At 38.6% G+C, this 20,658-nt stretch overlaps 1 protein-coding gene and 1 pseudogene across 2 annotated transcripts in view; both read right to left on the bottom strand.

The window, feature by feature from the left end:
• Positions 1 to 4,807: 4,807 nt before the first annotated feature.
• Positions 4,808 to 20,658, bottom strand: part of SH3GLB1 (SH3 domain containing GRB2 like, endophilin B1) — a 43,829-nt gene continuing 27,978 nt past the window's right edge. For both annotated transcript variants that reach the window (XM_088835456.1, XM_055404062.2), the window contains 2 exons: positions 10,209 to 10,437; positions 4,808 to 9,791 (listed from right to left, as the gene is read on the bottom strand). In XM_088835456.1, the coding sequence (XP_088691582.1) occupies positions 9,684 to 9,791; positions 10,209 to 10,437 (337 nt within the window). In that variant the 3' untranslated portion in view covers positions 4,808 to 9,683. The remainder of the gene's footprint in view (positions 9,792 to 10,208; positions 10,438 to 20,658) is intronic.
• LOC148778061 (large ribosomal subunit protein eL34 pseudogene) lies at positions 10,447 to 19,928 on the bottom strand (annotated as a pseudogene).

The following is a 20,658-nucleotide window of genomic DNA, read 5'->3' as shown; positions in this document are numbered from 1 at the left end:
GAGGCCATTAGTGATCTTCCAATTTTACCATCTTACAATCATCCCACTAAAACTCAGCTTCGCTGCAGTGGGCACAGAAAACTTTCAAGACAACTGGGATAGGAGTACGAGATGGGGTGGAGGGGTCAAACTGTCCTGGAATGAGACCAGGAGGTGGCCCCTGAGTTCCCTCTCCACCAGCAGATAGAAGAGGATTGATTTATGGATATAAATATCCCCAGAGATTGCTAGAAATATGTAGAGAAGGGGAACCCTCCACTTTCTGATAATCTGAAAAGTGAAATCTCAGAATCACTCTATTTCAGGGTGTAAAGTGAATCATTTATTATTTCACTTTCAGGTTGATGGAGACTGCAATACAGCAGTCATGTAATGTTTAATCCCTGAAACAGGGCAAGAGTTCTGGCCTCTTTTTTTTTTTTGACTGAACGAAGTGCTCTTTATTTTATTTACTTGAAGCTCAGTTGACATACAATGTCATATGTTAGTTTCAGGTATACAACATAATGACTCAACATTTAAATACATTACAAAATGATCACCACTGAGATCATTCCTGGTAACCATCTACCTCTGTGCAAAGTCATTACAGTACTATTTGACTATATTCCTTATGCTGTATATTACATCCCATGACTTACTTATTTAAAACTAGATGTTTTAATTGAGAGAATCCTAGTCAATGACTAGAAGGCTCTAATTGGAGAACACAGAAATTCTTAGGAAGGACATTCAGTTCAGTTCAGTCGCTCAGTCGTGTCCGACTCTCCGCGACCCCATGAATCACAGCACGCCAGGCCTCCCTGTCCATCACCAACTCCCGGAGTACACTCAAACTCATGTCCACAGAGTCGGTGATGCCATCCAGCCATCTCATTCTCCGTCGTCCCCTTCTCCTCCCGCCCCCAACCTTTTCCAGCATCAGAGTCTTTTCCAGTGAGTCAACTCATCGCATGAGGTGGCCAAAGTACTGCAGTTTCAGCTTTAGCATCAGTCCCTCCAATGAACATCCAGGATTGATCTCCTTTAGAATGGACTGGTTGGATCTCCTTGCAGTATAAGGGACTCTCAAGAGTCTTCTCCAACACCACAGTTCAAAAGCATCAATTCTTCGGCGATCAGCCTTCTTCACAGTCCAACTCTCACATCCATACATGACCATGGGAAAAACCATTGCCTTGACTAGACAGACCTTGGTTGGCAAAGTAATGTCTCTGCTTTTTAATATACTATCAAGGTTGGTCATACTGGAGTGGGTAGACCAAGGAGCAAGCGTCTTTTAATTTCATGGCTGCAATCAGCATCTGCAGTGATTTTGGAGCCCAAAAAAACAAAGTCTGACACTGTTTCCACTGTTTTTCAATCTATTTCCCATGAAGTGATGGGACCAGATGCCATGATCTTTGTTTTCTGAATGTTGAGCTTCAAGCCAACCTTTTCACTCTCCTCTTTCACTTTCATCAAGAGGCTTTTGAGTTCCTCTTCACTTTCTGCCATAAGGGTAGTGTCATCTGCATATCTGAGGTTATTGATATTTCTCCCAGCAATCTTGATTCCAGCTTGTGCTTCTTCCAGCCCAGCGTTCCTCATGATGTACTCTGCATAGAAGTTAAATAAGCAAGGTGACAATATACAACCTTGACGTACACCTTTTCGTATTTGGAACCAGTCTGTTGTTCCATGTCCAGTTCTAACTGTTGCTTCCTGACCTGCATACAGGTTTCTCAAGAGGCAGGTCAGGTGGCCTGGGATTCCCATCTCTTTCAGAATGTTCCACAGTTTATTGTGATCAACACAGTCAAAGGCTTTGACATAGTCAATGAAGCAGAAATAGATGTTTTTCTGAAACTCTCTTGCTTTCTCCATGATCCAGTGGATGTTGGCAATTTGATCTCTGGTGCCTCTGCCTTTTCTAAAACCTGCTTGCACATCTGGGAGTTCACGGTTCACATATTGCTGAAGCCTGGCTTGGAGAATTTTGAGCATGACTTTACTAGCTTGAGTTCTGGCCTCTGAAGTTAATTCTGCTTTGGTGCTTAATGTTGTCTTCAGTACCCCATTTATGAGCGGCATTCTCTGAGCGGCCAGAATGATCCTATAGTGCTGACCAGAAACTTTGTTCAGGTTTTTATGTAACAGTTTATAGAAAAACCAAAATGAAAATTTTGGCCAACCCAAAATATATGAATGGACAATTTGAAGTTTGAGTCATCCTTTTTGGTTGCTGGAGTCTGAGTCAGATTCGCCACTTGTGAATAGCAATTGAGCAAGATTTTTTTATTATACCTAATTGAGCATGTTACCATTTTTCCTTTGTATATTTATATACCTTTCTTCTGTTATTTGGTGTACATTTTCCTATCCATATAACTGTTTTGAAAGAAGAGGGAACATGTACAGAAATGGAAAAAAGGGAGGGTAGAAAAGAGGTATAGAGGAGAAAGGAAGGAACATTAACCTATTTTACCTGTTTAAAGCCTAATGATGTATTAACAAATAATTCAGTCCTAACGTGAGGTGACTTATCCAAATTTAACATGAAATATAGATGATATAGCTTTACCACCTGAGCCACCAGAGAAATGCAGACCTGGGTTCAATCCCTGGGTCGGGAAGATTCCTGAAGAATTCTATGGACAGAGGAGCCTGGCAGGCTACAGCCCATGGGATTGCAGAGTTGGACATGGCTGAGCGACTAACATAGATATAGCTAATAAACTGTTGTTTTGCAAAATACACAGCAGTGATGAGCAATGTATAAAATGAACCAAACTGAGTCAATGGGAAATAATGATTGATCAATTTACTTTCAGAGAAAAGTAGATGTGCATTTCCTATGATACTGCTGTCCAAAGAGGACAATGTTTCTTAGGGCAAAACACGTAACAGCACCAAGTATGAGTCATTACCAGATCATTTGTTGAAATTAGAATGCTGTTAGCAGCTACCTTCAGAAGGTTGCTGAAAGTCAGCTTTAGGCATGCTGAGTTAGGGGACACAAAGCCCCTATCCTTGAGCCCAGCTAGGTTACGGTTGAGTTACATTAATATATGTGAATAATTAATTCTGCCTGAGGGAATCCAGGATATCTTCATATCAGAGGGAGCCTTTAAATTACTCTTAATGTGAAGGTCATCAGGTAGAGCTGAATAGAGGAAGCTATATACAAAGGCAGAGGCATCAAAGCATATGGTTGTTGGGACGACCTTACAGCATGTTTCATACCACTTCACTGGAACATGGAATTAGGCAGGAACATGTACCCAGAATCCTAGTGCATCAGACTTTCAGAAAAGTTGCTGATAGTAGCCTTTCTTCTTTCACCTCATAATTAGTCATTTAATTTGTTCTCTCACAAACCTGAAGCTTCCCATAGAGCCTTCCTCCCTTATACCCCCTCTTAAGTTCTCTTACTACTCACTTTATATTGACCGAGTAGTTCTAAGTTATAATCAACAAGCTAGATGCTAATTTCAATGAATCTGGTTCATCCAAATATGAATATGGGTTGGTTTGCTATGGGGATTTGTCTGCCATAATCACTGGAGATGTTACCTCTGGGACATCTCTTTTGGATATACTGCTGAGAAAATTTTGTAATTCAGATACTTCTCTAAATAAATGTTATTTCATTATGAATGAATCATTTTTGTGTTCTTATTTTGCAGCTGTTATTGAGGCTTAACCGATTATCTTTACTGAGATGAGCCCTCTGTGTCAGGTTCTCACAGGTGGAAGACAAGCCATCCAAAGCAAAAAGGTCAGCTGTAGGCCAAAGGTGGGGTTTCAGTCAGAAGGGGAAGTCTGGCATGTGTCCAGTCCACCATTTTAGAGTATTATGATTACCATTTTGATATACTGCCATAGAAGCATAGTAGTTGAAATGTTCTACTAGTCACCTGTCTGGAGTTTTATATGCTTAGGTTAAATGTGTGGAAAAAATGAGACATCCTTTAAGAAGTAAATTTTGTAGGAAAAGTCGGATGTACAAGGCAATGTCCATTTATTGTGACACCTTTCACAAAAGGTTTTATTTGGCAATGGCAGTACTACTCCACTGAGGTAAATAATAGCAACTGCTCTAAAAACTCAGGTGGAAATTCTACTAAGTTATTATCTACTAGGTCCGAGGCATTCGTCCATACCATAGCTAATTCTTTTAAGCCTACAAGGTAGATTTTATTATCCTCATTTCTACTGATGAGCAAACAGACTCAGAGGTTGACTGACACAAAGCCAGGCAACTGAATGGAAAAGTCAATGTTCTGCCTGCTTCCCAAAGTTTTTACTTTACTTTTCCCTATTATGTCCATGTTCCCTAAAAGCAACAATAGGCCTGCATCAAAGTTACCACAGGATTCTCGTCTGTTTAGGATTGTTCTCTGTGAGCAAAAGCCAGAAAGGTGGTAGTGCTTCCAGGAGACTGAGTAAAAGCAAGGGGAAAGCCAGCACTACAAACATTCCCCAAGTATCCCAAACACATAACAGAAGGTAGAACAGTAAACGATGTCCTGTCAGAATAATTTAAGAGTGATCTTGGTTTTAATTTTGTAGGGTATTTTTATCTTCCTCTAACCTTTTACTTTTAAACTGAAGCTTCTAAAACATTCAGTTGGAAGCCCTCCAAAAAGAAATAGCATTCTTTCTTACACTGTTGATTACAGTATAACCTGGTAAGTTTTCTAGGGGCCAAAGTAGCAGTGACAAAAGCTTTTATAAACTGGCATACTCTACAACAGCATTTCCACCTTCAAGTATTCACCTTAAGGAAATATTAAGAACACATAAAAGATTTAACAACACAATGTCCTTGAAAGCAGTTTATTAGTGAAAAATTGGAAACAACCTAAAAACAGTAGTTTAATAAAATGTGGCACAGGAGATGAAATACCATGCAGCCATTAAAAATGATATAGAAACATATTTTGACATGGCAAGATAGTCATGGCACTGTCAAGTGAAAAAAAAAGTTACAAAACAGTATGTACAACTTGATCCCGTTTTAAAAAATCTACAAAAGCACAGAAGAATCTCTAAGTCTATACACCTAGGTAACAGTAGCTCTCCCTGGATGGTGGAATTGTAACTGATTTTTATCTTTATATACTTTTTTCCTCCTTTTTTACCAATGCATTTATGACTTGTATTTTTTAAAAAAGTACTTAACGATTCTTAGAAGGTCTCCTTTAAAATAGGGAGATCAGAGCTTAGCAGCCTGAGCACCAGGATGTACATGTTAGTCTGATATGACTTTAATGCTTTGATGTCAAACTGTGACTGTGCAGAGTGGAAATGTAGGTAGTGGTAATGCTTACCCTTCTTCAGACAAACACATCCATCCCTAGAAACCCTTCACATCAATCAAGTACAGGCATTCTAAGTGGTATTGTCCTTTCTGACACGAAGCATACCTTATACCTTCACACCCACTTGTAATACAGCCCAGAGCAAGGCTCCTCTACACTTGAGATAAATGTTGTTGGTATACGAAAGGCAGGGAGAATTTTCAAGTGATGTCAGATAGCAGGCCTGAAGGTAAAAGGCACATTATCTTTATTCTACTCAAGTGGGTCTCAAACTTAGGAGGGTAATAATCACCTAAATGGCTTGTAAAGACAGAGTGCTGGGTCCTACTCCCAGGGTCGGTTTCAGTGGAACTTGGATAAGGCTTAAGAGTTGCATTTTTTTCTTTCTTTGACAAATATTGAGTATATATTATGTGCCAGCTCTCATGCTGGGAGCTGGGAATTTAACTGTGATCAAAAGAATTAACAGTCTCAATTTCAAGAGCCTACATTCCAGAGTGACAGATACATAGATACTAAACAAATAATTTAAAGTAACTAATTACAATTAGTACTAGAACATAGGAAAGATCAGAATTCAGTTTTTGTCTTGAAATGTATTTAAAAATGTTACATGGGAGAACTAAGACTAGTTTTATAGCCCTTTGAAGACAACAAGTACCAAAAAAGGTACTTGGACATATGAATTAACATTTTTAGCAAGTTCCTAGGTGATGCTGATATTGCCTGTCCTGGGGGGGTTCTCACACAGAACCACTTCCCTACTGAGCAATTTCCCATTAGGATAATGTGGGAGAAAGGGCAGGTGTGCTGTGGACAAACACCACACCCCCATTTGAGACTCACCATGAGGTAAGAGCCACTTAATCATCTGGAGAGGGGGTTGGGGCAAAGTTGTGCTGTGCTAAGTCGCTACTTGTGTCTGACTCTTTGCAACCATACAGAATGTAGCTTGCCAGGCTCTTCTGTCCATGCAATTCTCCAGGCAAGAGTACTGGAGTGGGTTACCGTGCCCTCCTCTAAGGGATTGTCCCAACCCCGGGATCGAACCCTTGCCTCTGATGGCTCCTGCATGGGCAGGCAGGTTCTTTACCACTAGCGCCACCTGGGAAGCCCCTGAGGTAAAGCTTGCTGTAGGTCATATTGCAAAGCCACCTGTTACTAAGGCTTCTCACTCAGACTTGAAGTGCTACATATTATGGCAACATATTTCAAATTTTCAGGTGTTCGGGAGCTAGGGAAGATATTTTTAAGGAATCATTTCAAAAAAGCATGGAGGCAAGCTGGACCTTCCTGGGTGAACAAAGCTGTTGCTTTTTGTCTTGTGCTCCTTCATCTTCTGCATGTCCTCCCAAGACCAGCTCCTCCATTTACATCCTATTCCTTTGTTCTGGTGGAAAACAGCAGACTATGATGATGAACTCTAACCCACTAGTGACCCTGGCCTCAGGTTTATTTCTCCTATTATTCAGAATGAGGCACATTCCCATTTCTGGGACCTAGTCTCCTACAATATGAATTCTTCTGATCAGCACCACAAAAACAATTTAATGCAATGAACTTTTAGGTTAATTACCTTCAGGACAAATAAAAGAGATAATCAATTACTTCTGTTTGTAGAAAGAGCCTACGATTATTTCCAAGTTTACTATTTCATTCATATATGCAACCTTCACATTACTGTATCTTTAGATTAAGCTCAGGGCCACAGAGGTTACTGAAGTAATTCTAAATTGCACCATGAATTAATAGGCTTCCCAAGGTTTTCTTCCATGCCTAAGAACCTACAGACCTTTACCTGAGTAAAAATTAAACCTATGACCTTATAAAATAAGCCCAAACTAAAATAAAACAAATCCAAAAGACTCCAAAGAACCAAACAAAACTCCATTAAAATAAAAAACAATAAACATAAAAACAAATCTACATATTGTGCTGGATTTGTGGTGGACAAAGTCACAAAAAAAACCTTTGAACTCTAACATTACTGAAGGCTACTGTACATTATTGGGTTACGATAAGCAACATTCATTTGATGGAAAGCAGAAGGTTCTGATAAAAATGTACTCTGACTGTGGTGAAGTTAAACCTAGATCTCGATCTGATTTAAACAGGGTGCAAGATACAATCAATAAGGAACAGAAAAGAGCATGGACACAGAAGATGAATCTCTGATTCACAGTTGTAAACAAGGCCAACAGTCAGGAAGCTACAGAAGCTAACATGGGGAAAATTTTTTACAGCACATTTCTACAGTGTGCCAAGCCTTTTCCTGCAAATTATCTAACATACTAGTTATAAAATCTACAGGTAGATTTTATAGATATTTTATTACTATTTTTAAAACTTTTTTTTTGCTATAAAATCCTCACAATAACCTTAAAGTGGCATAATCATTATCCCCATTTTACTACCAAGGAAATGGCAGTTTACAAGACATCTGAGCAGAAGCTCAAAGAGCACAGTATGTGAAGAAGACTGGATCTGAACCCGGGACAATTTCACTCCACTACTCATATTCTTTCCCTTTTACTACTCTACTTCCCATAAGCCTAATTTACAGTTGCTATTAAAGCTGACCTATCTTTTTGTATGATCTTCTAAAGCCTAAATCTGGATTTACATAATAGATGGTGCCCTGGGCTGGCCGTCAGGCTTCCTTTCTCGGGGAAAAAGCTTCACTCAAGTGGTTTTATGGCTAACTGAACCAGCATGAACAGCTCTGGGAATTAACAGTACGGAAATTCACAGGGTGAATCAAATCATCTTTTACAACTATAAAACTGCAGAGAAATTTGTCTCACAGAATAGAAATGTAACAATTACTGTTAAAATTTGGACTGTAAACTGAATTGTCAACATTGTTCACCAAGCTCTCATTAAGAACTCTTAAACACCATTTTAAAACATCTTTTGTGCTGAATATTCATTTTTCAAAGTACCAAAACATATCATTTTGACACATTAACATTTCCTAAAGAAATTAACTACACCTGTATACTTAACCTGTAAACCAGACTGAACCACTCTGAGCTGACAGAATGTCATAACTTTTTCCTCTGCCTGGAACACTTCCTCTCCAAACCATCTCCCACTACCCAAATTTGAATTAGGTGACTCCCAAAGCTCCAAAACACAGTATTGCATTTTCCTTCTATCATGACATTGACTCTGTTATATGACTATTGCTTACTTATTTCTCTGTATCCTCTACCAGTCTTTAAGATCTGTAAGGGGAAGAACTTGGTGTCTTGGTCAGGGTCGTATTCCAAGCTGATCAGCATAGTGCCTAGCACCCAACAAATGTTTGATGAATGAATGAAAATTAGAGCAAAAGTACTGACATGGAAACAATCTGCTGATTCATAGCAATAGCCCACACAGCAATTTTCTGATTCCAAGTATATTACTAATTGTTTCATTAGTGTGTGAACTAGAGAGCCTGATCAGGATAACCTAAGTTTATTAGTAAATTTTAAAAATTTTATTTGTAGGCTTAAAGTAACCAAAAGTATATTGTTTGCATACAATTTATAACAAACACAGCTGTGTAAATCCATATTTTTATCAGGATTTGTTGTTGAATAAGAACAAATTCTCTTTACTGTACTACAATATCTTAACACATCCAATTCTGATTATGGATTAAATGATGCCAACTGAACAACCTTAGAAACATTGTTCAGTGAATTGAGTTTGTCCCAGATGATTTAGAACCTTAACTGAAAATGTACCAGAGAAATATGGTAATACTTCTTGAGGCCTAGTTATTCTTAGAAGAAATCATTCAGTAGTGTTAAATAAAAAGCTCTCAAAATAACTCACTGAAATAGAATATTGTCATCATTCAGTAACTGCCGGAAAATAAGGTAAACATGGTATAACTAAGTTTTTGTTTATGAAAACATTCAGAAACATTATATTTTTCACAAAAGAGGTTTATATCCTAGAGCTCTTTTTAAACCAAGTTAAAAACAAATTTTAACTTTATTCTTTGGCTATTAATTATTCCTAATAAATGAGTCACTGATATCAATTCACAATAAATTTATTTTACATAAAAGAAAAAGCTTGCCATTAATGAAAAATCCAGTAGAAAACAGTTCTTCTGCTTTAACCTGGGGCTCAAAAGTAGAAGGTATGTATTAGTGAAACCTCAGTAGAAAGAGAATTTTGTAACAAAACATTCTTGGCATGAAAGCTCTAACATAACTTTTGTAATGAAATATTTACCATGCAATTTTATTGGCAGAAAGGCCAGTTTCTGATGGTTGGTATTTTCTTTTCAGTTTCTTAAGACATTAACATGAAAGATACTTAAACCTGCTTTAAGAGTTAATTGTATATAAATATGGTATCTTTCCATAGTCCACCTATTTAATTGAGCAGTTCTAAGTAGGTAATTGGCACCCTACCCTTCTGGTTTCCCCTTTCACCCATCAGCCAGTCTGAATCCATTCCAACGACACTGAAAACAGTGATTACCTACAAAATAAAACATTTCCAGTTATTAACTATATTAGTAAATACACAGAAAACTAATCAGATTTAATTTGTTTAAATTGTAAATTATTCACTATAAAAATTTAAATATTATCATAAACAAACACCATTATCACATCATAAACATTATCATCAATGTGAAAGATAAAGGGTTTTATCAGAGGCAGTTTTAGAAATCTAATTATTTAACAGTTAAAAGCTTCAAATATTTCTGTGATGTTCTATTTTGTTAAAAAATAGTAGTTAAAATTTATAAAATATTAATACAATCATCTGCAATCTATGAAGGCATTCATAATAAACTATTTATAAATAAGTAATGATGAATTTGCATTTTGTTATACTGGAAGGTTAAGTCAATCTATGATACAGTTTTCTTTTTATATCCACATTACTCACTTCATCTGCCAGAAGTGATAATTCAGTACTGTTTGCAGCATCATAATCATACAGAACCCTGGCCCTCCGGCTGCCACTGCACTCCTTCAGGTCAGTGAGGTTGGAAGGAGAGGTGATTACTAGGTTACTTGTTGAAGTCAAGGCAGAGGAACCAATCACATTTGATGAAGCAGATGGTACAGGTGCCATAGAAGTCTGGTTGTTGTTAGAATGATAATTGGATGGAAAACTGTTGAAAAGAAAATTGCCAATGATGTATACAAGACCAAAGTTTCTGTATATCACCACCTGGTGGCAGTATTTACCTTCTACCAACCTCCACTGGCTAAAGATTTAAAAGATGTTAATATTTTAATGACAAAGTATGCTATCTAGATTACCCCTCTTGGGTCAATTACATTAGAGAAAATGCAGGTTATTTTTAAATATAAAATCCTTGCAAGTCTGTTTCAAAGTCATCTTTACAAGTATAAACTTGAAAAAGTTTTAAAAAAACATATCTATTTTTCTCCAGAAAAATGATTCATAATACTTCAGTTTTCTACTGTATGTTTTATTAACCTTTTCCTTCATGAATTTTTAAATAAAAAAACCAATGAAAACTTACCTAAATGTCAGATACTACCACAGATTAAAGTTTTCAAATTAATTCTTTGAGAAATATTTGACTAACAACTCTTTCATAAAATAGATTTTCACATTTTCCTGTTCATTCAAATATTTACTGAGTATCTCCTTGTCCAGCATCACTAGAACAGCTGAGACATAAAGACGAAACTATACTATTCTTTTATGGATTGTAGACAGGTGAAGGGATAGACAATCAAATAATATGTTATGACTGATAACATAACGAAGACTCAACGGAAGAATAGGGCAGATATCACAAATTCTTGTTTTCTAGGGGAAAAATAAGTTTTATTAGAAATTAGTGAAATCTCTTTATCAATGTGCTTACAAATAAAGATAATTAGAATTTTCAGTTTAAGCTTACTGTTGCTCCATAATACTAAATAGAAAAAAACGTAACATGGCTGGCCTATAATCATTCTACTCCAACCACTTCTAAGGTTGAAAGCAATCCTATTAAAATTCATTGTTGTTGTTCAGTTGCTAAGTTGTGTCCGACTCTTTGGGACCCCCATCAACTGCAGCATGCCAGGCGTCCCTGTCCTTCACTATCTCCCTGAAGGTGAAGTCACTCAGTTGTGTCCGACTCTTTGCGACCCCATTGACTGTAGCCTACCAGACTCCTTGTTCCATGAGATTTTTCAGGCAAGAATACTAGAGTGGGTGGCCACGTCCTTCTCCATCACTATCTCCCTGAGTTTGCTCAAACTCATGTCCATTGAGTCAGTGATGCCATCCAACAACCTCATCTTCTGTCGCCCCCTTCTCCTCTTGCCCTCAATCTTTTCCAGCGTCAGGGTCTTTTCAAATGAGTTGGCTCTTTGCATCAGGTGGCCAAAGTATTGGAGCTTCAACTTCAACATCAGTCCTTCCAATGAATATTCAGGGTTGATTTCCTTTAGGATTAGTCTCGTTTGATCTCCTTGCTGTCCAAGGGACTCTCAAGAGTCTTTTCCAACACCACAGTTCAAAAGCATCAATTTTTCAGTGCTCAGCCTTCTATACGGTCCAACTATCACATCCATACATTACTATTAGAAACAGCATAGATTTGACTATAAGGACCTTTGTCAGCAAAGTGATGTCTATGCTTTTTAATACACTGTCTAGGTTTGTTATAGCTTTTCTTCCAAGGAGCAAGCATCTTTTAATTTCATGGCTGCAGTCACCATCCACATTGATTTTGGAGCCCAAGAATATGAAATCTGACAGTTTCCACTTTTTCCTCATCTATTTGCCATGAAGTGATAAGACCAGGTGCCAAGATCTTCATTTTTTGAAAACTGAGTTGTAAGTCAGCTTTTTCACGCTCCTCTTTCACCTTAATCAAGAGGCTCTTTAGTTTCTCTTTACTTTCTGCCATTAAAGTGGTATCACAGGTTAAAACATAAAATGCTTCATCGGTAAAGGTAGGTGAAATTCACCTCTTCATAAAATACAGTTTCCTTCTTTATGACTCTTGTGCCATCTGGAAATCAGTCAGCAAAATTCTCTTTATCCTTAACCTCTTCTCTAAACCTTCCTTTCACCTCCTGATGCCTGTGTTTATCTCCCACACTCCATGTATCATTGAACCTAGAGGTGGAAGCTGTAGGAGTTGCATGCTCATTTCCATTCCTATATTCTTCTCCCTCACCAAGATAACTCCTATCAAATTTTTGAATTTCACTTTACTCAACTATCAACTATCTCTTGTTGCAATCATCTACAGGTGTCTTATTTTTTTTCCCCTTTATCTCTAAATTTTAGTTTCTGGCTCACTACTAGTATATCTTAATTCTTGGTGATTCTAAGAATTATTTGAAAATTCTTAGATTGTTCAAATGATTGTTAATCTAATTATTTGAACACTTTGGCCTATCAGATCCATGGACTCTTCTCTCCTAGTGATTTTGTGCCCGACCCTAACTCAGCTGTCCATTACCAATGCCTCGTCTAGACTCTATCAATTCCAAAAACTGTAACCCTTATAATAATCATACTTCCCAACATTCCATCCTCTGACCATCATCTTTTTCCCTAGTACTCTCATTTCAACAAGCCTATCTCAGATTCCAAACTGGAACCAAGATTGCTGGGAGAAATATCAGTAACTTCAGATATTCAAGTGACACCACCCTTATGGCAGAAAGTGAAGAAGAACTAAAGAGCCTCTTGATGAAAGTAAGAGGACAGTGAAAAAGTTGGCTTAGAGCTTAACATTCAGAAAACTAAGATCATGGCATCCGGTCCCATCGTTTCATGGGAAATAGATGGGGAAACAGTGGCTGACTTTATTTTTTTGGCCTCCAAAATCACTGCAGGTGGTGATTGCAGCCATGAAATTAAAAGACGCTTACTCCTTGGAAGGAAAGTTATGACCAACCTAGCAGAGACATTACTTTGTCAACAAAGGTCGGTCTAGTCAAGGCTATAGTTTTCCAGTGGTCACGTACGGATGTGAGAGTTGGACTATAAAGAAAGCTGAAAATTGATGCTTTTGAACTGTGGTGTTGAATAAGTCTTGAGAGTCCCTTGGACTGCAAGGAGATCCAACCAGTCCATCCTAAAGGAGATCGGTCCTGAGAGTGCACTGGAAGGACTGATGTTGAAACTGAAACTCCACCTGATGCAAAGAGCTGACTCATTTGAAAAGACCCTGATGCTGGGAAAGATTGAAGGCCAGAGGAGAAGGGGACGACAGAGGATGAGATGGTTGGATGGCATCACCAACTTGATGGACATGAGTTTGGTAAACTCCGGGAGCTGGTGATGGACAGGGAGGCCTCGCATGCTGCAGTCCATGGGGTTGCAAAGAGTCGGATACGACTGAGTGACTGAACTGAACTGAACTGATCTCAGATCTATAGTCCTACCATAGACCTACCATCTATTATCCAACCAGCATGCCATTTGTGTCCATGGTAAATTATCAGAATCACCCCTTTTGCACATACCTTCAAATCCCATGTCCTTTACTTCATACTACTCATTTGGTAAGGATCTCCCTAATTATCTATTCAGTATCCATGTATCTATGACATGAAAAAATACAAAATCATAGTCTAGTCTCACTCAGTGAGTTAAGTAGGAACAAGTGGGTCCACAATGCTAGCTGGAAACTACATTTCTCTAAAATCTATTCACTTAACATTCTCCTGATGACTTTTCATGCCCCTTTATCCATCTGCAAAATTTTAGCAATTCTCCCTTAACCTTTATAATCAGCTGATGAACTGCTTCCTTTTTATCTAAGAGGAGAAAAAAACAATCAGGAAACTTCCACACTTTTGGTCATTTTTCCTCCTACTACAGATGAGCTATATCTATGCCCCTAAGAGCGACTGAACTGAACTGAAGATTATTTTAAGGTTCATTTTACCACCTGTGTATAAAAATTGCGTCTCAAGGATATCACACTACCAATTCTTCCCTTTCTTTTCAATATTGTATTTTCTCCTTTACTGTATCATTCTTATCGGATTATAATTGTGCTTTTATTTCTATCTTAAAAAAAAACAAGACAAAAATGGGCTAGACTCTACCTCCTCTGGCTAGTGCTTCACTTCTCTATTCCTCTTTACAGCAGAACTCCTTGAAAGACTTATCTGAACTTACTGTCAACAGTTTCTCTCCTTCCATCGACAAACAAGCTTTTGCCCACACTGTTCAATGTTCTAAACCCAAAGGCCTACTAACAGCCCTCTTTTCGCTTGATCTATCTAGAGATCACAGTGAAACACTCCTCTCACCTTTTACAGCTTAATCCAAGGCCACACATGTGGTTTACACCTTACCTCACTGCTCATTCCTTAACATTCTCCTTAGCTTATTCCTCGGCTCTTTGTTGGAGTACCTCAAGGCTCAGCCCCGGTCTTCTTTTTTCTCTCCCTACTCATGCTGTGCTGGGCTTAGTCCTCAGTCGTGTCTGACTCTTTGTGACCCTATGGACTGCAGCCGGCCAGGCACTTCTGTCCATGGGGATTCTCCAGGTAAGAAAACTGGAGTGGATTGCCATGCCCTCCTCCAGAGGATCTTCCCAACCCAGGGACTGAACCCAGATCTTTCACAATGCAGGCAGATTCTTTACCATCTGAGCCACCAGGGAAGCCCATGAGTAATGAAGTAGGTAGCCTATCCCTTCTCTAGGGGATCTTTCTGACCCAGGAATCAAACCAGGGTCTCCTGCATTGCAGGTGTATTCTTTACCAGCAAGCTACCAAGGAAGCCCCTCTCTCTACTTACTCCCTTGGTAATTTCGTCTAGTCTCACAGATTTAAATATCCTTGATATACTGACAAATGTCTAATTTATCTAATTCACTCCCCAACCAATATCCAGACTTGCATATCCTAAAACTGATTATCTCCACTTGAATGTTTCATTTCTCAAACTTAACGTGTCTAAAATTGGGCTGCTGATATACCTGAAGTGCCTTCCCCACACCCAACCTGCTCCTCCTGGGGTATTCCCCGTTTTAATGAACCAAAACTCCAATTCTTTCAGTTGCTCAGGCCAAAGCCTGCAGTAATTCTTAACCTCTAGGCCTCATATACAGAATATATATCAGCAAACCCTTGCTGTCTTTACCTTTAAAAACACACCCAGGGTTTGAGCACTTTGACAATATCTATCACAATCCCCCCATCCAAGCTTCTATCATCTCCTGATTGGATTATTGACCAAGTTATTGCCAATAGGCTCCCAACAGGTCTGTCAGCTCACATTCTTGCCCTCTAACATCTATCCTCAACAGGGCAGCAATAATGAACTTGTTAAAAGCTAAAATCAAGTCATGTCCCTCTTCAGCTCAACAGAGAAGGCAACGGCACCCCACTCCAGTACTCTTGCCTGAAAAATCCCACGGACGGAGAAGCCTGGTAGGCTGCAGTTCACGGGGTCGCGAAGAGTCGGACAAGACTGAGTGACTTCACTTTCATTTTTCATGCACTGGAGAAGGAAAAGGCAACCCAGTCCAGTGTTCTTGCCTGGAGAATCCCAGGGACGGGGTAGCCTGGTGGGCTGCCGTCTATGGGGTTGCACAGAGTCAGACACGACTGAAGTGACTTAGCAGCAGCAGCAGCAGCTTCAGCTCAAAATCCTCCAGACTTTATCTCCAAGTAAAGGTCAAAGTGAACAAAGAGTGGTTTCCAAAGCCTAGTTCCCTGTTTCCTTGATTAATCTTCAGCTAAACTCTCTCTTTTGTTACCTGAACATACAGCTATGTTCCTGCTTCTGAGTTTTTGTACTTCCTCTCCTGGAGCATCTCTAAGATGCCCGTGTGCTTCATTTCCTCACATCTTTCAAATCTGTCTTCCCTGACTATGTAAATCTCTACTTCCCTGATGTATTTTTCTTCAGTGCATTTATCACTTTCTAATATACTATGTAATTGATAACACATACTGATTTTCTACTCCCCTCTACCCCTAAATAGAATGTAGGTTCCATGAAGGCAGGAATATGATCTATTTTGTTTATACTCTATCCTTGATGTCTAGAATAGTGCTTTTAAAAATTACAAGCAAATGTTTCTCTGATGGGTAAAAGGGTTCTAATGATAAAAAACTAATTTCTAATTCAAGTTTCACTCTGAAGTTAAGAATACATTTCTGATCTTCCCTTCCTCAGTGAATGCAGCCTATATATACATTTCTGGAGGAAAAAAAAAAAGATAAGCTCTCTCCACACAGATGTGTTTGTATATCCAGATAGGATTTTTAAAATGTTTAACCATGGAATTTTACTTTCAAACTTACCAGTATAATTAACTTTTATTTAGCCACTGAGTTCTACTGATGTTAATTTTGGGGAATTAATGTAAAAAGAAAAACAACAAAACACCCAACAGAAAAACCCCGAAAGACCATCTTCACCTTCTAAGAACTTTTACTGCTAAATTAAAAAAAAAACCAAAACTCTAGACCTCCTGCCACTGTAGCTCAATATGTAAACTTTCCCACTATTAAAAATAAAATATATTTACTAATCTTATAATCAGTTCTTCTGATTCCTTATCTGTATGTGGATAATAAAAGTACCTATCTCAGAGCATCAATGGCTAGATTTTGTCTGAATGGCTGAGTTTCAAGCATCTGAATGGCTTTAAGGAGAATGCAAGGATGAATGATTTTAACAGCAACCCCTATGCTTCACTGCTAGAACATCAGGACAATATGAACAGGAAGTACTAACCTCCTTGGGCTTAAAATTGGTTTTGTGGAAGTGACTAATTTTGTTATATGCCTAGTTTTGAAGGATTAATAGAAAGGAAAACCAAAGTGATGAGAGTTTTTAACTTTTTCTCCTTATTCCTTGAAATAAGTTCTCTTGATATTCCTCTTTCAAATGTTACATATCACTCCCCTGCTTTCATGGTTCCTCATTATATGAATCTCAAACTCCTCATTACTAAAAGGGCATTCATAAAATGACACTGCTTCATTATTCTAGCCTCATCTCAGTTCAGTTCAGTCGCTCAGTTGTGTCCGACTCTGTGACCCCATTGACTGCAGTGTGCCAAGCTTCCCTGTCCACTACCAACTCCAGGAGTTTACTCAAGCTCATGTCCATCGAGCTGGTGATGCCGTCCATCCATCTCATCCTCTGTCATCCCCTTCTCCTCCTGCCTTCAATCTTTCCCAGCATCAGGGTCTTTTCCAATGAGTCAGTTCTTCTCATCAGGTGGCCAAAGTATTGGAGTTTCAGCTTCAGCAATCAGTCCTTCCAATGCATATTCAGGACTGATGTCCTTTAGAATTGACTGGCTGGATCTCCTTGCAGTCCAAGGGACTCTCAAGAGACTTCTCCAATACCACAGTTCAAAAGCATCAGTTCTTAGGTGCTCAGCTTTCTTTATAGTCCAGCTCTCACATCCATACATGACTACTGGAAAAATCATAGCTTTGACTGGACAGACTTTTGTTGGCAAAGTAATGTCTCTGCTTTTTAATATACTGTCTAGGTTGGTCATAGCTTTTCTTCCAAGGATAAAGTGTCTTTTAATTTCATGGCTGCAGTCACCAGTATCATCTTTCAGGATCTGAAATAGCTCAACTGGAATTCCATCACCTCTACTAGCTTTGTTCGTAGTGATGCTTCCTAAGGTCCACTTGACTTCACATTCCAGGATGCCTGGCTCTAGGTGAGTGATCACACCATTGTGGTTATCTGGGTCATGAAGATCTTTTTTGTATGGTTCTTCTGTGTATTCTTGCCACCTTTTCTCAATATCTCTGCTTCTGTTAGGTCCATACCATTTCTGTCATTTACTGTGCCTATCTTTGCATGGAATGTTCCCTTGGTATCTCTAATTTTCTTGAAGAGACCTCTAGTCTTTCCAATTCTATTATTTCCCTCTATTTCTTTGCACAGAGGAAGGCTTTCTGATCTCTCCTTGCTTTTCTCTGGAACTCTGCATTCAAATGGGTATAACTTTCCTTTTCTCCTTTGCTTTTCGCTTCTCTTCTTTTCACAGCTATTTGTAAGGACTCTTCAGGCAGCCATTTGGCTTTTTTGCATTTCTTTTTCTTGGGGATGGTCTTAATCCCTGTCTCTTGTACAATGTCATGAACCTCTGTCTGTAGTTCTTCAGGCACTTTATCAGATCTAATCCCTTGAATCTAATTCTCAGTTCCACTGTATAATCGTAAGGGATTTGATTAGGTCATACCTGAATAGTCTAGTGGTTTTCCTACTTTCTTCAATTTAAGTCTGAATTTGGCAATAAGGAATTCATGATCTGAGCCACAGTCAGCTCCTGGTCTTGTTTTTGCTGACTGTATAGAGCTTCTCCATCTTCGGTGGCAAAGAATATAATCAATCTGATTTCGATATTGACCATCTGATGATGGCCATGTGTAGAGTCATCTCTTGTGTTGCTGGAAGAGTTTATTTGCTATGACCAGTGCATTCTCTTGGCAAAATTCTTGTTAGCCTTTGCTCTGCTTAATTTTGTACCCCAAGGCCAAATTTGTCTATTACTCCTGGAATCTCTTGACTTCCTACTTTTGCATTTATTTCAGTCCCCTATAATGAAAAGGACATCTTTTTTGGGTGTTAGTTCTAGAAGGTCTTGTAGGTCTTCATAGAACCATTCAACTTCAGCTTCTTCAGCATTACTGGTTGGGGCATAGACTTGGATTACTGTGATACTGAATGGTTTGCCTTGGAAACGAACAGAGATCATTCTGTCGTTTTTGAGATTGCATCCAAGTACTGTATTTCGGACTCCTGTTGACTATGAGGGCTACTCCATTTCTTATAAGGATTTCTTACCCACAATAGTGGATATAATGGTCATCTCAGTTAAATTCACCCATTCCAGTCCATTTTAGTTCACAGATTCCTAAAATGTCGGTGTTCACTCTTGCCAGCTCCTGTCTGACTGCGTCTAATTTACCTTGATTCATGGACCTAACATTCCAGGTTCCTGTGTGATACTGTTCCTTACAGCACCAGATGTTACTTCCATCACCAGTCACATCTACAACTGGGTGGTGTTTTTGGTTTGGCTCCTTCACTTCATTCTTTTTGGAGTTATTTCTCCACTGTTCTCCAGTAGCATAGTGGGCACCTAATGACCTGGGAGTTCATCTTTCAGTGTCCTATCTTTTTGCCTTTTCACACTGTTCATGGGGTTCTCAAGGCAAGAATACTGAAGTGGTTTGCCATTTCCTTCTCCAGTGGACCATATTTGGTCAGCCTCATCTACTACCCCATTTTTTTTTAAGGCTTGATTTTTTTTATTACTCAAAAAAGCTTCATTTTAAAATTTAACTTTCTGACTCTGTGCTTTCAACACTTTCATAATGATTTTCTGCTCAATAAGGACAGTGTGCTTGATCTTGTCATGGACACATATAGCATACATGGAACCACCATAAGGCCAGCTGATATATTTCTTCATTTTAGACAATCTGATAAGAACTTTAGGTCACAGCAAATTCTTCGAAGTTGGCCTGGGCATACTCTACATGTAGATTCTGCTGCTTTCCCAACCTTCTTAGTATTAAGATAAACAATTCTATTAACAGGGATTTAGGACAGCCTGGTTTTGTTAGAGGCGGTATTGTAGGACAGCCTACAATGGTATGTCAAATGCTAGGCCATTCTCAGTGCCTCTTGCTACTGTCCCTGGAAGAGCTCCTATCCCATTTTTAACTTGAACACTGTGATCCAACCACAATGAACTACTGTCAGTTCCCTGAGCTTGCCACACTCTCTTTCCTTTGGCTCTTTCATACACATATTCTGCGTTTGCCTAGAACATTGTTCCCTGCCCTTTTCTTCATCTAGATTATTTCTACTAAAATACTTTTATCTGTGAATCTTTGCTAGACTCACTTGAGTCACAGTTAGATGTCCCTACGGTAATCTGAACTTCTCTTTCTACTTATCACATGGCCTGTCCACCTATGGCCTGTACTTCTACCTAGACTTCGTTTGTTGTGAGAGCAGAGATGATATCTGACCTGGATGCCATTTTATTTTCAGTGTCACCTTATAATGTGAGTTCCATAAACATAAGCAATTTAGAGTACAGATCATTAGTGCTTGGATATGACAGGTGTTCCATAAATGTTTAATAAATGATTGGGCTATGTGCTTTACACATGTGCTATAAAGGATAATACCACACTCGATATCAATGGGTAAGAAGTCTTATAGAACACTCTAAAATCTTTTCTTTTTAAATGGTGAACAAGTAATGAAATATAAATTAGTTTATCTCTAAGGGCAACTAAAAGTCAGTAATTTTATTTTCAACTACCTCCAAAGGTATACAAGAGAAAAGTGAACTTCAAATGCTTTTAAGCTCTCTTTACATAGCAATAAAAAG

This window comes from Moschus berezovskii, chromosome 4 (genome assembly GCF_049115385.1).
Source record: "Moschus berezovskii isolate FMDL1 chromosome 4, NW_MosBer_1.0, whole genome shotgun sequence".
NCBI lineage: Eukaryota > Metazoa > Chordata > Mammalia > Artiodactyla > Moschidae > Moschus > Moschus berezovskii.
This window is presented reverse-complemented; position numbering and strand designations above follow the sequence as displayed.